The sequence below is a fragment of the Balaenoptera musculus genome, chromosome 2, assembly GCF_009873245.2.
Source record: "Balaenoptera musculus isolate JJ_BM4_2016_0621 chromosome 2, mBalMus1.pri.v3, whole genome shotgun sequence".
Lineage (NCBI taxonomy): Eukaryota > Metazoa > Chordata > Mammalia > Artiodactyla > Balaenopteridae > Balaenoptera > Balaenoptera musculus.
The window spans coordinates 14,902,289-14,928,127 of NC_045786.1; the positions used below are offsets into that span (position 1 = coordinate 14,902,289).

General features: G+C 35.1%; 1 protein-coding gene across 3 annotated transcripts in view; it reads right to left on the minus strand.

The window, feature by feature from the left end:
- The window catches only part of PLXDC2 (plexin domain containing 2), a 414,916-nt gene that overhangs the window by 63,595 nt on the left and 325,482 nt on the right, over positions 1-25,839 (minus strand). For all 3 annotated transcript variants that reach the window (XM_036842292.1, XM_036842291.1, XM_036842293.1), the window contains 3 exons: positions 17,207-17,267; positions 9,081-9,228; positions 7,605-7,643 (listed from right to left, as the gene is read on the minus strand). In XM_036842292.1, coding sequence (XP_036698187.1) covers positions 7,605-7,643; positions 9,081-9,228; positions 17,207-17,267 — 248 coding nt within the window. The remainder of the gene's footprint in view (positions 1-7,604; positions 7,644-9,080; positions 9,229-17,206; positions 17,268-25,839) is intronic.

Consider the following 25,839-nt stretch of genomic DNA (forward strand, 5'->3'; position numbering starts at 1 on the left):
TGCTGTCTCTTTTACTCTGTTTTCAGTTTCCTTCACAAAAATCTCAAATGCTGTGTTCCCTCATTAGTCCTCTTCTCTCTTCACTTATATATTATTCTTTTGTAATCTCATTCACTCTGATAACTTCAACTATCATTTACATGCTGATGATGCCCAAACTTATATCATTTGCTTACATTTCTCAAGTGAGTTTCAGATTTGCATAGAAAAATGCCTACTGGACATCTTCATTTGGATGTCCCACAGATACTGCAAAGTCAGTATGCTCAAATTAAATTCCTTGCCTCTCCTAAAAACCTGTTCTTCTTCCTGTTTCCCCTCTTAACAGCACCATCATCCACCAGATAATTAAACCCAAGTCCTGGGAGCCATCTCAGTCACTTTCCTATCACATAAATCACACATCCAATCAGATATTAGTTACGTAGCTTCTACTCATTACATATATTTCTCCTGTCCATTCTCTCTCCTTTATTCCCATTATTAACCACTACTTTAGCTTAGCCTCTCACTGTTTCTTCTATGAATTACTAGTATAGTCTCCTAACTAGTTTTCTTGGCCTCAGCCTCACTCCTTTCCCATCGGTTCCCCACGATGCCTCAAGAATGACCTGCTAAACATGGAAAACTTTTCATGACACTCCTTTGTCTAAATGATGTCAATGGCTCCCAGTATCTTCAGGATAAAGTTTCAACTCCCTTGCCTAACATTAAACATTAAAGGCTATGAGCCCTGAAGCCCCTACTTGTCTTTCAACCTCACCGTCCATCACTACTTGTGTATATCTGTACCCTAACCAAATAAGCGGTGGCAACTCTTTAGAGTTAGCTAAATAGATTTTGATGTTGCATGCTACTGAACCTCTGTCTTGGCTGATCTCTCTGCTGAAATGTCATTCTTCTGTCCCTTTTCTATACAAATCTTAACCACACTTCAAAACTCAGATCAAGCATCACCTCTTCTGGGAAGCTTTCCCATAATTCCAGTTTTATTTAGGTGCCTTTTCTCTGCCCTCATGGTTTTTCCTCAATCTATCTTTGCACTTTCCACACTATACTTAATTATTGATTTACTGCTCTGTCTCATCCCACTAGACTACCTGCTTCCTCAGAGTATGCACAGCCCTTGTTTATCTGTGTATCTCCATCTCCTACTAATGGGCATATGGCACATGGTAGTTTAAGAAATGTTTCTTGAATAAATCAGATCAAGTCAAACCAAATCAACACAAAAGTTAATCTAATTTTCTAGTGACATACACATTATTTTAGCAGCGCAAGGCAATTAATCATGATCACTAGACATTTCATACTAAAAAAAAACCTATAATAATAACTTTATACATGTTGACTGCCCTAGGAAGGGTCACAAGAAATATTGGGTCACACAAAAACTGCTCCTGGGGTCCCTCATAAATCACAGGCTCCAAATCTAATGGTATATGGAAGTCTTTTTCCTCCAACAGGAGATCCCCAAGCCCAGGTTTCTGACAAGAAGAGAGCCGACAGAAAATTATTTAGGAGATGAGCACAGAAAGAAAGGTAGGAATTGATCAATGAGAGGATGTAGTAAAACATTCTGCTGATGGCAAATGGAAAGTGTATTTAGAGCTGCTTCTTGGAAGCCATGTGTGTGTATTTCTTGAGAGGTTCTGCTACATCATTTTGTTGTATGTTATATCAGCGGCATAAACTCTACAAATCCTAATAAAGGACAAAATGTATATTCTGATGTGATTTTTCTTTTGCTTTTCCTATGCTGGATAACAAATTTTTTTAAACAATTGGGTTGAACAATGAAATTAAAATTTTTGTGGGTCAAAAATGCTAAAAAAAAAAATAAGCAATTTCATATGGTTCAACAAAATAAAGAAAACGTAACTTTTACTAAAATAAATAAATTTGTAACTGCTAAAATGGACTAATTTTCACATACTATACTAAAAATGAGCTATAACAAATGTAATGCTTCTGGGTCCCTTGCCTCTGCTAAGCAAGACACATTCTCGATGTGTAGACAGGGGTAATTTCTTGTTGCCACCAATTAAAGTGTTGCTTTAGAGGAGTCATGAGGTAAAGGTGAGGAACAACGGGTGGATTCAATGTAAGAAATGTCATTCTTATTTGGGGAATTCTGGCAGAAAGAAATCAAGAATTCACGCAATTCTTGATACTCAGTGTGGTCTGTGAACTGGTGGTTTCTGCATTATCCGAGAATTTGTTAGAAAGGCACTGCAAAGATTTGGGCTCCACCCTGGAACTACTAAAGCAGAAAATGCATTTTAACAAGACTCTCTCTTCCTCCAGTGATTCCAATGCTTTTTAATATTTATGAAGAATTGCATCAGACCACTCGTTCTCAACTGAACTTTACGTGGGAATCACCTGAGGGTTTAAAAAGTATTGATGCCTGGGTCCCAGCTCCCTAGGCTGAGATTTAAGTGGTATGGAGAACAGTCTGAGCACTGGGGTTTTATGAGCCAGAATAATAAAATTAGATGAGAATAACTGGATGATTCCCATGTACATGTAAAGTTGAAAACCACTACTCCGGACAAAATTTTAGGAGAGAAATTCTTAATCCTAGGGAACATTCAAAATAATATTCTGAAATATAAGAAATTTTCACTATTATGGCACATATACACTTTATTATAGAGTTAGTGCTATCATGAAAAGTAGCCAAACAGAGCAAAAGATAAAACCAAATGCCAAGATACTTTACAGTTTTAGAAACAGAAAGTGATAGATATTCAATAGTCTGTCAAAAGGTAATAACAGTTTCCCTTTGCTTACAAGACTGTGATCTATGGGAAAGAAGTAGATGAAAAAAAAATAGCAAGGGAAGGTAGGGAAACAAGTGAAAGATATGTTACTTTAATGATTTATGTATTAAAGTCAAAAAATAATTCGACTGAATGATAAATGAAACACTAGGCACTTGATCAGTCACTACAGACTAGGTAATAAAAATATAACCACAGAGGTAGTCTAGTGAATAAGTCAGAATAACGTTCTAACATTTTATCTTTGGATGAAAAGTCTTATATGTTCAGAAATAGAAAACTAAACACAACAGAATCAGAATTTAGGCCAGTCATTCTGTAGTTCATTCAAAGTATTTCTGTATTAGCTCCTTGAAATCAATCACTTTGCAGATTTGCACCCCAGAATTAACTTAATAATGTTCTGCAAACTGCTTAACATAGTTATTTCAGCATCCCTTTGATGAAAACCCCAACTTCCAACTCAAGCATGCAGCCTTTCAGAATCCAAGTTTAGTAGACCTCCTAGCAATAAGAAGAAATGACAAACACAGTGCCACCTGCATGACACAACAACGCTGTCTGGAGTGTCAATACTTTAAATATCATTAGCAATTAAGAACTTACATTCAAATATATTTTTAAAAGAAACTTAACTTTATCAAAGGAAAGAACCTTCAGAGGAACCAAGAGAGAATGCAGTTTTTGGTACTCTGATACATCTCAGTCAACAAATTTTAAATAATAAAATCAATCACAGGATTTTAGAGCTTGAAATAATTTTAACATCTGCAGTGTAGCAGAATGGGACAACTCAATTTGTTAAATTGAGCTGAATCTGGTTGAAGATTTCACTTCTCAATTAGAAGACTTTGCCATTGATTCAACGTGCAAACCTTTTTCAGCCAGCCCTAAATATAATTTTATCCAGTTTGCATCTTGAAGACATTTATATTTCTATTTAGGTGGTGAGTGTCATTTGGAAGCAACTAATTAAATGCCAAAGAAGGCACTCAACAGCTGTACCTGCTAAAATATATAGCTAGGTAATTCCTTTAAAATGCCAACTCTTCTAATAAGCTCTTGCCAGAATTTGAAAACCCAAGGAAGGTGTAGTTTTAAGTGCTTATAACCATTATCCACAGAAATACATATATTTAAAGAATACTTTCTAGGAACCCCTTAATGGAGAATTAAACCTGAATTTCTCGAGAAAGCTAGAAGGTTGAAGGAATTTAGTTTTTGATCATAAACACAGAGCAGCCCTGTAGTTTGCAGAACACATGCCAGTGCTTCAGACGCGACTCAATTACACAGGAGAATGAATGCACTGTTTTTCAAAGAAAGGATAAAATGGAAACTAATGCATAATTACAGGGGAAGAGGAAATTTCATTTCCAAATCCTTACAAGTATAATCAGTTAGAGTAGGTGTGAGTAAAACTCCGTACAGAGGCATCTCCCTTGTGAAGTTTCTAAGAGGCCTCGACTGCAAGGGAGCGGCCGTGCTCTGAGGCTGCCAAGGACCTGGGATCCGCATCAAGACTAAATAAATTCACATCCCAGCTCTGCCACGTACTAGCCAGGTAGACTTACTTTTCTGTACCTTCGTTTCCTCAGCTATAAAATGGAAATACGAATAGGACCAATTACAGGGGTATTGTGTGAATTAAATGAGTTAATATACGTGCAGCATTTAGAACTGTGCTTGGAACATAGGAAAGAGTAAGTGTCTTTCCTCTTCTTTTTTCTTTTCTTTCCCCCTCCTCCTCCCCCTCCTTCTCCTCCTTCATTTCTTCCTCCTCCTCCTCTCCAGTCCTTCACATAAATAAGGGAGCAGAAATGCTACTTAATTAGACATCTGTATTACTCGAAACTTAGTATGATAAACACTCGAGTAGGAATATTTCAGTTGGAGATAAAATGCTATCTTTATATTAGTTCTTCTGAGTTTTTGTATTCAGCCATTTACAATGGTAAATCAATGCTATATCTTACTAAGGGGACCTGCACTCATTAGGAATCATTCTCTTTTTTCAGATTTTTTCAGTTTCTTTTCTCCAAATTATTTACATAGCTTAGAATTTTCACTCAACCCTGAAGGCTAATAAGACTTCTCCAATCAAACGACCAGCTTGAAATTTGCAGAGGCTCTACCTAGACCTAATCTAAATGTAGCAGGAAACACAATGCACAACTGAGATTTATCAAGAGTGATTTAGCAGACTGGAACTCAGTTTGCATCCTGTGAATGAGAATCCCTGTCGTGTTCCTTTGGTGTCCAGCTGCACAGAAGTATTTTATGTTTTCATATCAAAGATGAAGGAAAATCTCCTGGAAAGTGAATATATAATCATGTCAGCTATGGATTCCACTAAGAAAATCAACTACTTTAACTCAAAGAAATATCCCAGGAAGACTCAGAGCCAAGGTAATCCAATATCTAAAGAAGATGATGTATGTAAAGGCAGAGTCTAGCTACGCATTGACTGCTTTGAAAAATGTCACCCTCATTTCTAGAAAATATAGACCTCTAAATTAAAATGGTTTTAAGAACAGCCAATTAAATCAAGAAAGAAAATGTGCTGAATTTCTTTGCAATAATACATAGCAATTTATAAAAATGTCTTAGCTTGCATTGAAAAAAATTCTCAACAAATGTGAGAAAACATTTAAATTAGGCATCCTTTTTCATTATTACCTCAATCTTGCAAAAATGTTAAACTGGAGGAGGAGGAGGAGGACGATGCTGAATTCTGTTTTCAACACGTTTAATTAACTAATGAAGTTGGATTTAAATTGGCAATCCTTCCTACATCTCCATATTCCATAAAATAAAAAGCAACGATAGCATGTTATCTTAATAAAGTTGCTGTAAAAAGTAATGTGTGATATCCCTTAAGTACTCTTCGACAGGAACATTTGTCTTAACACTGGTCAGGTTGGTCTGCTCTAACTGCACTTTTAGGAAAAGTGCTTTATAAACAAACCGAGCTATGAAAAGAGTTCCAGTGTATAGACATATTTAAGTCTTATTGTGATATTTTGGAATTCTGATGGGTACCTGATGCATATTAATGATCTAAATATCATCTGAAAATCCAATAGTCAACTCTTCTAGTATGACAGAAAAGAAGAAAAGTCCTCCATTTCAATCTTGGAATTTACCTAACTTGATGTCTCAGCAACATAAGATAGTTTTAATGCATTGCATTAAGAAAATCTTCAAAGTTTTATGATTCCTTGCTGCATTAAACAAAACTAGGGATTTTCCTTGGGATAGTTGGTAATATTCTAGAAAACTATTTTGCAAAATGTATTCCACAAAACATTAAGTCATTGAGATGCTATGTGTAAAAAGTTTTTATGACCAAATAGCAGAGAAATGTCAGGTCCTAAATCTTTATTACCATCTTGAAGTTTCTTTAGAATCTATGCTCTCTGAAAGCAGGGAATTTGTCTAAACCTTTTTCACTACCATAGCAGCAAGCATGTAACAATCCCTTGCAATTATCAGGCACTAGGCAGGAATAAATGAACGAATTCACGAACGAACAGTAAAAGTTTTAAACAGTTTTCCAGAAAATAAATCTCTTTCATTTTCTTTCACCCAGAGTATCTCATACCTGGGATTCATCACATGAATCTTTTGTTTCTTCTGTTAGCATTATGGAATATTTTAGTCATATTAAAGAAAAAAAAGAAAAGACAGCATGGAGAATAATATAACAAACACACATGTGACCACTACCCATGTTAAGAATTAAATGTAACAAATACAACAGAAGCCTCTGGGTACCCCTCCTCAATTTCATTCATCTCATACTATACACCCTCTCTCAAAATGAGGTAACCTCAACATGAGGACTTAGGTTCACTAACATCCTGCACTGAGAAATTTTGAACCAGGAGATTGCTAAAGTCCCTTCAAGCACCAAGATTTTATTTCTAGCATGTATATGTGGCAAATGGTCATCTGTGAAGCTATCCACTTACTGCATTAATACAATAATGAATAAGAAATTAATGAAATAAAACACTTTGCTACAGAAGCAAGACAAGGGACAAACGATGTAATAATGATACATATGAAGAGGCTAAGCAGCTTCTCTTTTAAGTGGACTGATCTAAAGATATAGATATAGATATATAGTAGCCTAAGAAAACACAGAAGTAATTGTTACTTGACCTAGACTGAGTAATTTAGGAACTATTCTCTACAGTTATAGAGAAAAACATCCCTAACAATGTATACATTGGATTCTGACTTAGGATATCATCTGGGGCTGCAAAAGTAAAACTGTGTCTAGGTCAGTGTCACAGGGTACCCACGTTTACGTAAGAGATGCTGCTAAGAAGAGGAAATCCCCTTCCTGAGCTGAATAAACAATTACTAATAACACATCTCTTTTATGGAATCCAGCATTCTATGATAGAGCCGCACATATAAATATGAACTAACATAATTTAAAAGGGAAAGAACTATTTTTAAATTTTTAGTAAATATCTTTCAAAGCCTTGATAGTCACATGTGCAACTAATAAACCTAGGACTACAGCAACCAGGCATAGCAAGATGTGTGGATACATTTTCACTTTATAATTGGTCATTGGTGTCTTGTAGTTTTATAGGCAAATACAAAGATTAGAATTTCATTCCACTATTGAAACAATTTGACTTTTCAAGCCAACCGCTGAATTCTTCCTATGTTACATACCAACAGGGAAAGAAATATAACCTTACTCTATATTTAGAAGTCCAGAAGTCCCTTCTCATATTTAAATAGATGAAATAGATTAGTATCTACAAATTTTTATGAAAGAAAAATATCAGTTCCTACCTCCATTATCTTTTAGATGTAGAGCTATCTTGGTATCATCTGGAAGAGAAAAGTCAAAGTTATAACAGAAAAAATTTTAAGGTGCACAAATCTTAAGACCAGTAATTGTCTACTTATGCCTTAACTATAACAGGAATAGATTTTGATATTTTACTGAGTAAATTTCTAGGGCAGTGAGAGCAGGTCTTAGGTTATATGATGTAGTACTAAACTTTCTTAACTGAGATTGCAAGATGGAGACTTCAGGAAATTATTATATGACTCTTAAGAGCTGTGGGAAAAGTACACTGTCATAATTTTAACTTAAAATACATTTATTTTAATTTTCTAAAATGATGTATTGTAATTAGACTCTACAGTCTTTATTTATTTTAAAAATCAAGATCAATAAAATTCCAAGTTAATTGGAATAGTAAATATTTGTCTGTATTTACAAATTCAACTTCAAAAGTTAAATGCTTACTCATTGCTAACAAATATGACCAAAATCATATATGAAAAGATCTTGTCCTATATGAACAAAATGTAGAATGTGCTTTTTTATATTTCAGTGGTATATTTCATTCTAAAGGATAGGATTCAAATTACAAAAATACTTTTCTCAGGCTATATAACAACCCAAAATAAGATGGATTAAAATATAACATTGGTTTTAAAAGCAATAAAATATATTTAGCAGCTAGCTGTCCTCCACCTCACTTTATCACTTTATTCCAGTTAACTTTTAATATCCAATTAAATTTCAATTAAAAGATTCAAGTTTAATTTAATATCTTATTTAAATGAAAGCAAGGTTTATGAAAGTAAACAAATAAGACCATGTTTTCCCCCTAAAAGCTTACTCTTGGCCAAGTGGTCTCACATTTCTCCCTAGCGGTACCTTTCAGAATCGATGGTTAACAAATTTAGGCTAATATACCTTCTTCCCCCAATGAATTGTGCTCATGCATTAATGTTCTTTAGTATTTTTGCCTTTCCTGGTAAAGGAAATGTTTTTCAAGTACAATTTCTGTGTCATACACAGTGCCTCTCTACAGGTTATAGACCAGCATATTTTATTGACTGTATCCAGGCAAATATTAATAGAATTGCATATAAGTAGGATTACCTATTGTTCAGAATCCAAAATCAATGGACATTTTCTGTGCATTTTGCCTTTCAGTCCTGTGATTAAAATGTTGACTACCGTTATTACAAAGTTTAGCAATATGAAAGGAAGTCTTTATTTCTTTTCTAGGGAGTACTAGTAGCCAGGATCACTCTGAAAGACTAAATCCCAATAAAAGGCATCCATACATTAACAAAAACCCAGCACATATTTTTATTCCATAATAATTTTGTCTTTTCCCTTTTAGACATCCCTAAGAAATCCAGTTTGCCAAAGAATAACTTTTTCCCTGGAGAGCTTCTCCAGTGCATGTCAATACAGTGAGTTTTCCCTCCTTCAGTAATAAAGCAAAAGTATCTCCAGGGCACCTTCTGTGGGCAGGCTGGTGGGCAGCCGGGGTGTCGCTGCTCTTCTGGTGGTCGTCAGGACCCTGAATTGTGTGCTTGTTGCTCGTATGGTGGTGGTTTGAGTAGAACGTTCCACTGGCTCTGTGGTGTCACAGAGCTTCTCTTTTGACTGATAAGAGAAACAAAGGGGAAGACAATTTGAGTGATCATACATATGTTTTAAAATTATATCAAAGAAGTTGGGCTGTAAAGCACAAAAGTCTCTCAAATAAAGATGAGGAATGCACTATTTTTGTACAGGACTATAGTTATATATTTTACTAACTTATAAAGTATATAAAATAGACAAGAGAAAACAATTGAATGTTAGAAAGCATTTCCATCTTTAGATATTTGGATTCCATCATTTCTGCTGTTAACCTTTCATATTACTGTTTATCTTAACCTAAATTTTATATCAATATATTTATAAAAGACATGATGGGAAACGTTCATACTAGAAGAAAAACATGCGCATAAAGATAAGGTTTAAAACATGCTTAGGTGTGTGAAGAAAGAATTCACATTCACATCAAATTGGTAATGCTAAATTTTAAAAATGTGGTAACTGCTCCATACTACTTTATTGTTTGAAAAATAATCCACTACAGGATGAACGGATATTTAAAGTTAAAATTTTGTTTTCCTTTATGAAATATTCAAAACCACCCAAGCAAAGGATTGAACAGCACTCAGGTAATCACTTAGTCTATCTTCTCCTTAGCAGAGCTACATGAGGAAAAGGTGCATATCGTATTGTTCATTTATAGCCCACAAGAATAAATAATATGACATTTACCAGCAACAATCTCCAACATGCAAACTTTCATGGTTTAGAAGTTGGCGTTTCTCCCTACCTCTTTGTGCTTCAAAGGACTCCATCCCTCTGGTGGGCCTTGAGTAGAAGATAACTATTCTGTACATGGATGGTACTTACCCACATTTGAAAATTATTATTGAATGAACACCTTTCTTAAACTTCTCTTGTCATTAGTGAAGTACAATTCACCGTACTGCTGGCTCAGGAAGAGCTCCCAAGATGGCTTCCTCGTCACTAACTAAATATGATACAGCTTATTCCCTCCTTCAACAACCTAGCGACCCATTCAATTCCCCAAACTTTAGTTCCTGCATCTTCTCAGCTCAGTGATCTCATGATCTCCTGCTTGACTCCCCTTATTTATCATCCCATACCCTGGGCCTTCTCTGTGGTTGGGAATGCTTTAGTTCTGAAATCATAAATTCAGTTATCCTATTTTCAGTCTATCCATGTAGCTGTTCACTCACATTCTTCTTATCCTGTGATTATGTAAAAAGCCCAAGCACAATGATTTTCTCCCTTTAGTCTCCTTTTTTCCATCACTTCAACCTCTCTTTTCAATACCTTTAAGCATGTTGCCCCTTTTTTAATTTTTTTCCACAACACCTTCTTAGAAAATCTGCAGTACTGAATATAGTAAAAACTCTGCCTTTTCCAGGCCTGAGCTGGAGAGCAATCCTATAGCCTCCCACTGGGAGCTCCACAAACTTACCTCCTGCATGCCCAGCGGGGGCCTTCTGTGCTGCATGGCAATACTGCCCTGCTTTGCTCATCTCCTCTCAAATTATCCTCAGTATCAATTTCAAACCCTCTCCACTCTACTTAGAACTGCCATCCCATAATGCCTCTACCAATTTTATCCTTGGGCTCACTTTTTATTTCTTTGATAAGAGTCATCAGTAAGAATTCTTTAAATTTATTTACAAATCGCCATCCTTACTTGAACCTGGACTGACCTGTCCTTCCTCCTCCTGTTAGGATGGATGGGGTCTATGGTACACAGCTGTTCTCTCAATCTCTACTCTGGCCCAGCTCAGCCCACCTTCTCAGCCATTGTCAACCTGCTCATCTGACCCCCTCCTTGCTCTTCAATATTTCATCTCTAATTCCCGCCTGCCTTGTTATCAGCAGCACTTAAACATACCCCAGCATGTCCAATCTTATGTTAAAAACTCCATCTTCGTTCCTCTCCACATGCATCCCAGCATCATCCTGCTTTTCCTTCCATTCAGTCAGAATTCCAGAGAGACTGATCAGCCTAGGGCTTCTCAGACTCCCACAAACTTGTTTTTACCCAATCCAACTTAATTGAAACTCTCATACCAATGTTTTGAAATACCCCCTTATCTACTAAATCTTCCATGTACACTCTTGCTATCTCATTAGCGTTAGGCACCGCCTGTCCACTTTCTAATCTTCGATTCTGTGACATACACTCATCAGTTTTCTGATACCTGTCTAACAACTCCACCTCCATTCCTTTCTGTCCCTTAAGTGTTGGTGGTTCTTATGCATCTTTCCTGACCTGTCTTTTCTCTATATGCATCGTCACTAGCAATCTCCTCCATACCTATGATTTCAATTAACATCTTTATGTTAATTATGCATAAATCTCTATCTCCAGTCTACTTTCTTCTCTTGGATTTTAGGCCCAAATATTCATCTATTGACTTACACGCATGTGGATGTCACAGACATCTCAGGCTCAGTAAGTCTAAGATGGAACTTGTCACACATTATTCTCCTCCTGTGGTTCTATTCTCAAAAACAGTATTATTAATCACCGTAATGTTTAAGCTAAAATCCCGAACTTGTTTTGCTTATGGCAGTAAAGGCAGACTACAGACCTTAAACGGTCCTCCTGCCACAATACAAGTGGATTCTGGATAAAACACGAATTTTAAAGCATTACGAGGATTTTCGGGAAGTAAAGAAAATCTCTGAGGGGGCCTTTCTTTTGCCTCTCCCACAAAACAAAATAAAGCAAAAGCTGTGTGCTATAAAGAAAGTAGGAACAATATACATTAGGCAAAGTAAAAACACACGGTTTGCTCTGAGGGTAAAAATGTCAAAAATTAATTACGCTCTAAGGAGATCAAGCCTTCTACCAGCAGTAGATGAGGGAGATAAATCCAAACCTCTCCTCCCAATATTAAGGCAGGAACACATGGTGTCCCCTAAAGCCCTCAGGTTCCCAGCATCAAAACTTCTTTGGTGAAAGCATCACCTATTTACATGCTAGGGATTCCCATGGAATAAGATCAAACAAATGCACTTCTAATTAAAGGACACAGAAAGAAAAAGAGTAGTCTGACAAAGAGCCAGCAAAGACAAAGAACAACATGATTAGACTAGCAAAACCTTTTACATGGTAGGGGCATCCAATATGGGATATATAAAAATTATATATGAAATATTTAAAGAAATGAAAAGTAAAATTTAAAAGTGAACTAGTACTACAGACTATAAAAATGACTTGGAAGATTTAATAAAGATTTAAATTTTAGAAATGAAAAATATATTTGTGAAATTACTACCTTAATGGACAGGTTCAACAGCAGATTAAACAAAAGGAAGAGAGAATTAATAAACTGGCAAATAGATCTGAAGGAATCCCCCAGGATACAGCATAGAGAAATAAGAAAATAGATGATATAAAAGAGAGGTTAAAAGATAGAAGGAAGTGATGAGAAGGTCCTATCTCCAAAGAGCTCAGAAGATAAAAATAAAGAGAATGAAGACAGTCTGACTGAATAGTATATTTATCACATGTCCGGAATTTTCACCATAATCTTCTTTGCTGTAAATATCTTTGTTGCATGCATTTTTGCTGAAAATATTTTTGCCACATAACTAATTGGCTGTAAGGCAATTTTGCCATAAAAGATAAAATAACTGGCTGACAGTTTGGTTTGATATACACAATACAAAAATCATGACAGATGGTGATGATTTGCCCCAAGAGTTGGTTTCTTCTTTTGAAACACACTACATGGGAGGAGAAAGAGGCCGAGGGCCTTGAAGGCACAGGAGTGAAACCATGTTTCCCACAGAACTTTGTAATGTCTGTCAATGGACATGTGACAAAATGCTAAGAACAAACAACAGTGCAGAGGCTTTCACAACACAGTACAAAGCTCAGTATTTGGAAATTGATACCTTTCTTAAAGAAGGAAGAAATTTTAGTGACAATAACATTGGGATGCTGAACAAGGAGACAAATAAATAAACAAAAAAAAAAGTGTAATATGATGAACAAAAGACTTGGAAGGCAAGTGCTTAGGTACAACCCACAGAATAAAGTCAGTTATTTGCACAGTATTGTCATTAGTCTACATACACGTTAAATGTATTCAGATATTTTGTATTTTGCAATAAAGTCTTTTTAATTTTGTTATTCATTTTTCATGTTTCATTATGTCCTTTCTAACGTCTCTCTTTTATTTTTCGTTGTTTTATCTTTTATGGCAAAATTGCCTTATGGCCAATTACTTATGCAGCAAAAATGCTTGTGGCAAAGATGTTTATGGTAAAGAAGCTTATGGTGGAAATACCTAGAACCCATTTATCAAACTTCATACCCAAGCAATTAGAAGACACACATCCTTATTGAGCACATGTAGATCATTTGTACAAATTACTCATTCACTATTCCATTAAAAGTTCCAACCAATTTTAAAGAATCAGTATCATATAGAAAGTGCCCTCTGACAATTCAGTTAGGTAAGAAATCAATAATAAAAAGATGAAATTTAAAATGGAGAAAAGACAGCCTCTTCAATAAGTGGTGCTGGGAAAACTGGACAGCTACATGCAAAAGAATGAAATTAGAACACTACCTAACACGTTACTCAAAAATAAACTCCAAATGGATTAAAGACCTAAATGTAAGACCAGACACTATAAAACTCTTAGAGGAAAACATGGGAAAAACACTCTTTGACATAAACCACAGCAAGATCTTTTTTGACCCACCTCCTAGACTAATGAAAATAAAAACAAAAATAAACAAATGGGACCTAATTAAACTTAAAAGCTTTTGCACAGCAAAGGAAACCATAAACAAGATGAAAAGACAACCCTCAGAATGGTAGAAAATATTTGCAAATGAAACAACAGACAAAGGATTAATCACCAAATATACAAACAACTCATGGGGCTCAGTACCAAAAAAACAAACAATCCAATTAAAAAATGGGCAGAAGACCTAAATAGACATTTCACCAAAGAAGACATACAGATGGCCAAGAGGCACATGAAAAGATGCTCAACATCACTAATTATTGGAGAAATGCAAATCAAAACTCAGAATGGCCATTATAAAAAAATCTAGAAACAATAAATGCTGGAGAGGGTGTGGTGAAAAGGGAACCCTCCTGCACTGTTAGTGGGAATGTAAATTGATGCAACCACTATGGAGAACAGTATGGAGGTTCCTTAAAAAACTAAAAATAGAACTACCATATGACCCAGCCATCCCTCTACTGGGCATATTCCCTGAGAAAACCATAATTCAAAAAGAGTCATGTACCACAATGTTCATTGCAGCACTATTTACAATAGCCAGGACATGGAAGCAACCTAAATGTCCATCAACAGATGAATGGATAAAGAAGATGTGGCACATATATACAATGGAATATTACTCAGCCGTAAGAAACAAAATTGAGTTATTTGTAGTGAGGTGGATGGACCTAGAGTCTTTCATACAGAGTGAAGTAAGTCAGAAAGAGAAAAACAAATACCGTTAACGCATATATATGGAATCTAAAAAAAAAAAATGGTACTGATGAACCTAGTGACAGGGCAGGAATAAAGACGTAGACATAGAGAATAGACTTGAGGACATGGGGCAGGAGGGGGAAGCTGGGATGAAGTGAGAGAGTGGCATGGACATATATACACTACCAAATGTAAAATAGCTAGCTAGTGGGAAGCAGCTGCATAGCACAGGGAAGTCAGCTCAGTGCTTTGTGACGACCTAGAGGGGTGGGATAGGGAGGGTAGGAGGGAGGCTCAGGAGGGAGGGGGGGGATATGGGGATATATGTATGCATATGGCTGATTCACTTTGTTGTACAACAGAAACTAACACAGTATTGTGAAGCAATTATACTCCAATAAAGATCTATTAAAAAATAATAAAATTTTTAAAAAAGTAAAAATAAAATAAAATTTCCATAATTCAGAAATGTGATATAATTCACAATCCAATGTAAATTCAGTAAGAATATTGACAAGATTGATTGACTGATTGATTGATTACAGATCTTGCAAGTTGAGTCTAAAATTTATATGAAGAACAAAAGCCCCATAGTTGTCAAAACGCTTGTGAAGATGAAAAAGTAAGGAGGTTTGTTCTATAAACAACAATATTTCTTATGAAGCTATAGTAATTAAGACAGTGTAATATACAATGTATCCATTCTTCCAAAAATCATTTGGATCACATCACCCCCTTAATTAAAACCCTCCAGATAGCTTTCTCTTGCCTTTAAGATAAGGCCCAAGCTCATTCAATGTTTACCTCACCAGTCTCATCTCTCACCACTCTTCTTACCTTCAGTTACCCTTCAGAAGTCATGTTAAATATCATCTCCCCAAGCAAACGTTCCCTTGTCCTATTTAACAAGACCACGCACTTAGAGTTTTTTGCCTGTGTGGCTCTCTAAGGGCTGTCCTTTGTTCAGTGTCTGTCTCCCCTGCTACACACATTTCTCACACTTGTACACTAGCAGTGCTTAGAGCAGTAAATAATAAATGCTCATATTAGGATTTGCACTTATTGAATAAATTCATCTCACAAGATCAGAAGGAAAATTTAACACTGGTTTTAGGCACAGAAAATGGACTGGACTTGGTGACCTTGTTTAGTTACCTGTAACAGAAGGACAGAATTGCTCACCATAAAGCAAGTAATGTTGACGATTTACTTACAGAATAAAAAGGAAACATTGAATATTATAGAATGTACTAGATTCTGAGCTCCTTAGGAAGAGAGGGTAATTTTTTTTAAAAATCTTTGTAATTTTAGTGCTTAGCACAGGCCATAGAACATGATTAAATTCCCCACAAATATCTTTAGGAGGGCTTAGAATATGACGGATTCTTCTCTATAGCTTATGTTTCATGGTGGGCCCACAGTAAAGCAAGAAAATGACGTTGTCTGAATTACCCTCTTGATCTTTACACAGCTATTCAATTTCAACATTTTTAACTGAGGTAACTGTGATTACAAGAAAGAAACATCAACCTGAAAACACAACTATGACTCTATCAATATATTTTCTTTTTGAACTACTGTTGTTAAATAAGTGAAATGAAATAGATAAATGAGAATTTATTACTGTAATTCCCCCCAAACAACTGTCAAAAAGTTGATTAAAGCTGCGTTGGCAATACTGTACTTAAAGTTCAAGAATATCCTGAAAGACGTATTTTTCAAGATATTTATGAGGCATCATAAATAAAAACTAAATTAAAAAAAAGGCTCTAGTAACTAGGATTGCCTAAGAGTTCTGAAAATAGCTCTTTGACAAGGTTTGCTTTACTAAATGAGAAAAGTTATAGAAGTTTTAATGGTTTTTATTCAAAATTCAAACCCTAAAACTTAACAAAGGGAGAAGAAACAAATACTTTTCTTTCTGAATTTTATAGGATATTTTTATGTGACTCTGAAATGACAGTGTAAATGCAATTCACTAAAAAATTTTAAATGGTTAAAATCCATTCTGCAATTTTATTCACTTGCTTGAATTACTTCTTTGCATCATTGTCTCCATCGTGTTTGCCTGAGACTTAACCGTTTCCATGTAGACCATGTCTACCTTCTTCTATCATGCAATTTGCTGCAATCAATCTTTCCCCCCGTTCCACTGATTTTGTTATTTGAGCAAAAAAGATGAACAATGGCTTCCTAGATCTCAAAAAGCAGCAAATGTTTAAGAGAACTGCCCTTTGCTCACAGAGACTTAAGTCCTGGTTCTACTATTGCTGAGTCACACACCTAATTCCAGACATTCTCTCCACCCCCTTCCCCAACATCTCCCCTCACCCTTCTGTCTTCTCCTCTTGGTCCTATGGAGGCAATAACAGCTCTGACCTCATAGGATGGGTATGAGAATAAATTGAGATAATACATGTGGAGTTAAACCCAACATCTGGTACATATAAGGGCTCAGTAACTGATGGCCCTTTTTATTAAATTGGATACCATTTTCATTAAGTTGCAGCAACAATACATGACAGCTTGGTCCCAACAATCTTGTCACAATAAAGCACATGTGTACCTCTTCAGGGCATCCGCTGTCTACCCAGTCCTGCCGATGGCGATCAAATCCACTGGAACATCTTCAGAGAAGGCCACGTTGCAGATCAGAAACGAAAGTATGGGGTGCAGCGTGGGGGTAGAAATTAAAAGAAAAAGATCGGTAAGTAGTTAATTCTCAAATCTGCACGACATCAACTTTCTTCTATAGAACTGTTAGCTGGAGCAGTGGAGAAGCATTTACGGAGTTCTGCGCAACGGCCTACTCCTTAGGTAATCATATCGTTATGGTTGCACGTGGCAACAAATCACTCCACTGAGGCTCACTGCACCGGGCAGAACACCTGGATGCCCACGCAAAGGTGAGACAGTAGCTATTCTATGAAGTTGGCTTTTCTTTTCCTCATACATATGTATTTTTCATCATCACAACATGTGGATAAAATCTTTTGCAGGTATTTTTCAGATCTTTTTATTTGTTCTAGTTAAATTTTAAAATTTAAGACCTGCAGTCACACAAACTCTTTCCCTATTGTGCAGTAAAAGCTTAGTAACTCAGCGGATTTGGGGTGTTCAAACCCACACATTCCAAAGAAAGAACTGGCCCTTGCCCAGCTCCTGGGAGATCACGTCTAATCCCCTGGAATATCCTGCCTGATAAAAGTGTCTTTGTATATCTTGGGTCTTGGGCTATGTTAGATCATACTAACAATATGATTTATGGTGAATGTCTGTTTTTATTCGCCTGGAGCCCTGGGCCATGTTGCATCAGTTTGACCCCTGGGGGGGCTGGAGATGAGAGATAAAGTTAATCATGCAGAATTTCATACCTATGTGATGGCCCTCAGTAAAAATCCTGGGCAATGATGAGCCTGGATAAGCTTCCTTGAGTGGCAGTACTTGGTGTGTGTTTTCACAAATAGTTGCTGGGAGAATTATGGGCCAACTCCACTGGGGGAGGATGACTGGAAGCCGTGCCTGGTCACTCCTGGACTCTGCCCTACGTTCCTTCCCTTTGCTGACTTTATTCTGTATCCCTTTGCTGTAATAAATGGCAACCTTGAGCATACAGCTTTTCTGAGTTCTGTGAGTCCTTGTAGTGAATCAGTGAAGTTGAGTGTGTTCCTGTGGATCCCTACCAGAGCTACGATTAGGTCATGTCTAAAAGGTCAAATTCAGCAAGCACTGGGTTGATGAGATTTTGCTCACTCCCACTCTCTTTCTTGACTCAAATCATTTTCTGCCCTCCCGACCTATCCAGCTACAGTTCATTCACTTTTCAAGACCCAGAAATTACTACCCAGAGCCCACTCGGATAAAGCTTCAGCATTGCTGTGATCACCTCTCACTTTACTATTTAACTTTTCTCGTTTATATAAAATTTCATGGCTTTATGTCTTATTTACCAAACTTGATTGTGAACATTTTAAAGTTAGGGCCAGTGTTATATTTGATCATACCTAGTATATCTGACATATGATTTCTTTTTCATATTAGAAACTTTAAATATTTTTACCAGTTTATGAAAATTAAGGATTTGCACTGACCCTGAATTTTAATATATTAATATATATACTTATATATAATATATATGAATCCATATTAATAAATATTAATCTAAATAGATATTTATCTTTTTTTCAAAATAAATGGAGGCTTTCTGTCATAGTTTCTTATAGGCTGCTCAACTTTAGTCTTATTTTTCTTATAGTGCTACTTTACAACTTTTTTTTTCACTTGTTTTGCAATGAATCTACATGACGGTTTTTTAATAAGAATCCCTGCCAGAGATCATGTACCATGGCATGAACGAGCACAATTTAATTCAAGTGTAATGTGAAAACAGCTCGACTATCAACAAAAAAGACCATATTTATCATTCTGCCTGGACATGATCTGTTAGAGCTCAGCTATTTTATACCTACCATCTGTGTTGAACAAGCTTAAGTGTGGAATAAACATCAGTGTGTGATCTGGCATCCTGAGTTTGAGAATCCCCAGTTGGTCAAGGCTATCTCTGGTTACCCAAAGAGATTCTGACATTTAGAGTCCAATTCCAGATGAATTAGATAGCTATTCCCTCTTTTTTCTTTTTCTTCCCTTCAAGTTTACTTAAATATTGAAAAGTATACTGACATTCTCTTCTGCAAAATGGGAATATATCGATTTTCTACAAAGAATATATTTTGGGAGCCATCTGACAAGTTATTAAATGCAACAGATAATTTTTAAAATGCAGTTTATCTTTACTTACTCCATTCTAGATGTATTCAAAGCCAGTGGGAAATAGCAACTTTTAGCTTATAACAAGACAGTACCAAATCTTAAATTTATGAGTCAATTTTATCTTAATTAGTCCCTTAAATTATTACATTAATCCCAGAGAAAAGTACAGAAACACTGGTTTGCTTGAGTTATTAATCTCTCAATTATAGTGTGTGAAATTAGGTTCTACTGAAAATATGTAATTCAATTAAGTAATCCATTCATTTATTTATTCACACTGCAGCTTACTAACTGCTAGGGTGGGAAGGATTGAGAATGGCAAAACACAAATAAGGTTTGGTTTGAAAAATTCATAAATTTTTGTACCTTACGGCGCCTTAAAAAATGAACACAACAGAACCCTGCCTTTTCAGCATTTTATCTTATAACCCAGTAGTTTAAATAACATCGAAAACCTATTATAAATAAAAGGGTGTGTGTGTGTGTGCGCGTGTGTTGTATAAATCATTAAGAAAAGCTACCTTTCTATTATTTCTGAATTCTAAATAAATAAAAAATCACTTTTGAGAACACTTTGCTCTCTCCACTGAGCTGCTGTGTTGTTTTTCTAAAACATCACGACATTAACCATGTCATGCTCCAGAACGTTGATTTCCAGTGTTCTCAGGGAGGTTCTCCTGACCTGGAATCATCTGGTGTTCCTGCTGAAATGCAAATTCCTGGATCTAACTGGATAAGATTCTCCCACAACTTGGGCCCAGTAATTTTCATTGTAAACAGGTGCCCCAGGTGATCCTCACCACACTGAAATGGGAAAACCACTGACTTCCTGTAAGACATGTCAATACTGCAGGCCCCTTCACACTCCACCAGCTCATCTCCTGCGCCTTATTACAGCTCCCTGAAAGTGTTGTACTCTTTCAGTCTCTGCCTTTGAACACGCTATTACATATGTCTGGAATACCTTCCTTGTCTCTAATTAGTAAACCCAATTCAACTCAAGACTTACCTCCTCCCAGCAGCATTTCCTTTTCCTCTCACCCAGAAGAGCTAGCACACCTTTTTCAATGCCCCTCAATACCAAGTGTTAGTGTTTATTATTACTTGGTTGCTTTTAAGCTTCTTGTACTCACAAGACTTTGGAGGGAACATGGTTCAAATGAAGATTCTGGGCTCATACTGCTCGAGTTACAATTTTGGCTTGGGCACCAAATAGGTATGTGATCTTAGGCAAGTCATTTTTCCTATGTAAGCTGGTTTCCTCATCTATAAAACGAGGTAAGGGAGGTTAGGTAAGGATTAAAAGTAGACTGTTTGTTGTATAGTCAACATTTAGTAAATATCAGCTGTTTTTAATACCTAAGGAATGTCTTTGTAGAATGTATGTAGCAAGTTCGACAACTGTTGAAAATGAGTAAGTAGGACTTCAACTGTATAGATAGGATTTAGAAAATGTTTAGGAATTAATGCTGTGTCCCATGTTAATGTGAAATGTGTTTTACACTTAAAGTCCCTTATCATCATATTTGGGAATTAGTATTATAGAACCTTGTGAGAGAAAATCTAAGTTGCTTTCAAATATGGAGCACATCTTTATTCAATATTTGTTAATAGAGGTTATGTGGTTTTGTAAATATTCCTTAAGAATTGATTTTGACAGTCTGAGCTCCTAACTACAATAGATTTCCAATGTTTTTATTTTCAAGTTATTCCCTTCTTCTCACTATTACCTAATTCCAAAACAAATCATTAGAGAGCTCTACTTCAAGTTAATTGTATTATTTTCCACTCAGTTTCAATGGGATGTTGATTTCAAAGCCCTCAGGAGCCATATTAAGTGAACCCCATTTAATAAGGCAGCCTAGAAAAGAATTCTCCTAGCTTGCAGTGTCTATCCAATCATGAGATTAAAGCGTAAATCTCATCACATATCTAACTTACCTGTTTTGTGGAAAGAGTTTCAGAAATAAAACTTATTTTGCAAAGGTAATATATACAGATGAAGAAAATAGAGTAAATGTTAAAATACATACACAAGGATTAAAAATGAAGTCCATGTCTTTCTACACAATTGAACATGTGTCATTTCACCAGTGAGATGAAATATCTACAAAAGTAAATTCAGGAGAAAAACTTCACAGAACCCCAAGACCCAGTTAGGAATTAGTTTGGAGATCGGGGGTCAGCATGTGTTTTTTGTAAAGAACAAGGTAGTAAATACTTTAGACTTTGTAGGCTATATAGTTTCTGTCCTAACCACTCACCTCTGCGGTTGTAGCTCAAAAGCAGCCACAGACAAATGCATAAAGAAATGGGTGTGGCTGCGTTTCAATAAAACTTTATTTACAAAGCCAGGAAGTGGGTCCAATTTGGCCCACTTGCTGTAGTTTCCTGACCTGTTATCTAAAAATAAAGATCTTTAAAATTCTGAAGACTAGAATACCTCATCAAAATGTCTGATGATTTAAATGGTCCTTGCAGCCTTGGGTGTACTTATTGGCATGCTATCTTAATGGAAAAATCAATTGCACATTTAGTAAGTTTTCTTGCCATCGTCTGCAAAAGTGTGAAAAATGATCCTCCAGCATCAAAAAAATGGAAAATGCTTAAAAAAGGAAGTATTTTAGAAGAGAAACAAGTATAATGATAAACATCTGTGATTATAACTAACTAATAACATATTTATTTTACCATGAGTCTGGAGCGTAAGATATGGGAAAATCAATTTGTTTTGAAATACTGAAAAAATTTCATTGGAAAGGTAGGTCATAAAATTTACAATGTTGATTACAATCATCATTATTATCAATAGAATATTAGAAAAAAATCATATCTCATTTCCCATATGGGGCATGCTTGTTCCTAATTGGCCTCAGGCATGAGATGGATGATTTTACTTCTAAAAACATTTCTCCTAAAATCAAGAAACTTGAGCTTAAAGTTTTTCAGAATTTTCATGCCTGAACCACTCAGTACAAAGAGCTCTGGGAATGACAGATGAATTTAAGCACACAGTAATCGATTACAGAAACAGTATTATAGGACAAATTATGAAATTTCACATCATTATAATATGCAAGGGTATGCAGCATGTTTTCTTTTAATAAAAGCCCTTGATATTAGTTGTAGCTCAGAATCATAATCCAATGCCAACAAGAATAGTTATCTGCAGAACGCAGGAACTTTGCTTTGGAGATGAGTTTTGGATGGAAAACTGGGGTCAAATCATCTGATATCTGATATCCAGAACCTTGTCATTTTACAGCTGTGGCATCTTGCAGAGCTGCAGGTTTTATAAAATAAAAGCTTAATTTTTCTTTAGATTTCTAGAATCTAGAGCAGCCCTAATATGTGTTTAAAAGTATAACACCAGGGTCTTTTATCCTTCCAATTCTTTTATCTCATTAAAAAAACTCACATCTTATTTCTCTTTCCTTCCAAACTATTGGTTCAAAAGATTGTTTTTTAACTTTTTGGTTTTTATTTCCCCTATCTTTCAATGAAAAATATTTTCAAAAAGGAAAATAATTTTTGTAATTGGCTTTCCATGCTGGAGTTCTTTCTTCCTCTGAGTGTCATCTCCTGATTACAAGTCTGTTTTCAGTTTTGGAATGTGTAAGGTAGGAAAGAATTGATTCTGGGAATGAAGCTACATTATTTAGGCTTATCTGGAAATAAGCTGATCTTTTCAAAAATCATTATGATTAAAAGGCACTATTAAAAAAAAAAAGGCACTATTTAAAAAAAAAGGCACTATTGATGTTGGCAAAATATCCTCATTTATGCACTGTTAATACTTTAAGGGAATGAAGGGCATATAAAAGTAGACTTAAATATGCCATGAAATAGAGATGCATAAAACAGTCAGTTATACACTGGACAATCCAGTAAACTCATTTTAGGGCCAAATAATTAGTAATAGGCTAGCGCTGTGAACTTTCAGCATGTTTTAATCAGGGAGGTGCTGACTCTACCCAGATTATTAGATATCTGAGTACTTATTTTATACCTACATTAAAAAGTTTCTTAAAATACTACTTAGAAGGGGCAAGAGAATGAAGTATTCACCCATATGGAAACAGTTAAAAGCTATTTGATTCAGAAGACTTGGACTGACTTGTTGCAATACTAATCTCACAGTAAAATTCAATTGTTATCTTTGTTCTACCTAACTTTTAAGTGCTGCTAGTGAATATTGAAATATGGCTCAGGGAATTTTAAATGATGCAAGTTTGGCTGTGTATTGACTTAAATAATCCTTCATTACAGAGCATCATATAATCTCTGTATTCACAAGTTTAAGCCCGATGTTTGGACATTGTGGTTGTTATTTTTTAAAAACCAGCAGTAGATGAAATAGTTAAATCTGAATTCCTCAATGACTTCCAGCTTTGTGCTGATTCACCTGCATGAAGGGGATGTGACTGCATTAGCAATATGAAGTATGCAATTTCAGAAATCTTCAATTCTATCAAAAAACAGATTACTCCAATGTAGTTTCTCAAACTTTTTGAAATAAACCATATCAAGAAATATAGTTAACATCAAGTGTTTAGATATTTATGTATCTGGTTATGTGTGTATGGTTGTGTATTTGTGTATGCTGAAACTAAATATTTATTGTGATGTTTCTTTATTTTTTCTCTAAACATACAAATAAAGCACAGAGATATTTGTATTCCATTCTATTTCATTAACAAAAATGCTGGTTGCAACCCACTGGATAATTGATAGCATGACCCTCCTGAATTGCAACCCTCAGTTTGAATAATACTATCCTAATAGTTTAAAATTTTAATCATATTTATGCTTTAAATAGTATTGCCTGGTTTGTAAAATAATAATTTTAATAGAAAATTACAGAAAAGTATAAAAACAGAAATTAAAGTAGATAATATCCCAATGCTAAGATATTGTTAGTTTTATTTCCCAACCAATCTTTATTTAACATTATATATATACTTATGTATTAATCAAATTGGAATCATAACATGTGATAACACTTTTCTACAGTTAATATGATAATCTGGGCATTTTTCCATGTCCATAAATATCCCTTGAGAGTTAATTTTTAATGACAGCATATACTTCATTATATGGCTTGATAAAAATTTTATTGTATGCTATATAGGAAAGTTGTTAAAAGAGTAAATTCTGTGAGTTATCATAAAAGAGAATTTTTTTCCTTTTTTCTTTCCTTTTTTTGTATCTATATGAGAAGATGGATGTCAGCTTAACCTACTGTGGTAACCATTTCACAATATATGTAAATCAAACTATCATGCTGGAAGCCTTAAAATTATTCGGTGATGTATGTCAATTATTTCTCAATAAAACTGGAAAAAATTATTCAACTTTTATATGAGCACACGTGTTATTTTAACCCTTATAAAAATACATACCACCATTCTTTCTGCAACTTGATGGATTAAAAGTGACAGTCATGCTTTAATTAGCATTTCTTTATTACAGGTGAGGTGAAATGTTAAACCATGTTTATTGACAATTCGTATGTCTGTCTATATCTTTGAGTGTATATTCATTTCTTTTACTCATTTTATTCAATTGGGCTATTCTTTTTTTATAGTGTGTCTATAAAATAAGGCATTAAATTTCTGTTAAATATATCATCTGTCTGTAATTTGCCATTCGATTCTAAATGATTTTTTTTTTTTTTGCCATACAGTGGTTTGTATCTTTACACTGAAGTTTTTCAACATTTTCTTCAAGATTCCTTTCTTTGCCTTTTGCTCAGAGAGGCCTTCGTTACATTGGCATTAAGTAATATTTGCCATAATCTCTCCTAGTTAGTTCATGATTTCATTCTTTACTTTCAATTCTTTAATCTACTCTAAATTTATTGTGGTATATGGCATGATGTTAGAAGCAAATCTAAACAGACAAATTTTATTCAGATTGATGGCTAAGAGTCCCAGGATCTCTTAGCCATCCTTGAATAAGAGATCTTTATCCTTCGTTTGGAATTGCATGTTTAATCACATAATAAACTCATATGCTAAGGTCTATTTCTGAAATTGTATAATCTTCCATTGATAGCCTTGTTTCTTCTTGTACAATTCCTATAATGATTTCATTATTACAGTTTTATCTAATGATTTATCTAAACTTAGCTTAAGTCTGCCTTCATTGATCTTATTTTATAATTTTTTCTTGAGTTGTCTCACTCTTTATTCTTCTCTGTGATTTTTATAATGACATTCTGATGTTCCAAATAATAATGTTATTGATGGAACTGATATGGAAATAATTGACATCTTAATATATTCTAGGTTTCCATCCATTAAAATGTTTATTCAGGTGTTCTTTTAAGTTCCTCATCAAACTTTCATTATTTTCTTTATATGGAACCTATACATTATTAAGTTTGTTAGTAACTATTTTATCTATTTTTGCTATTGTTAAGGAGCT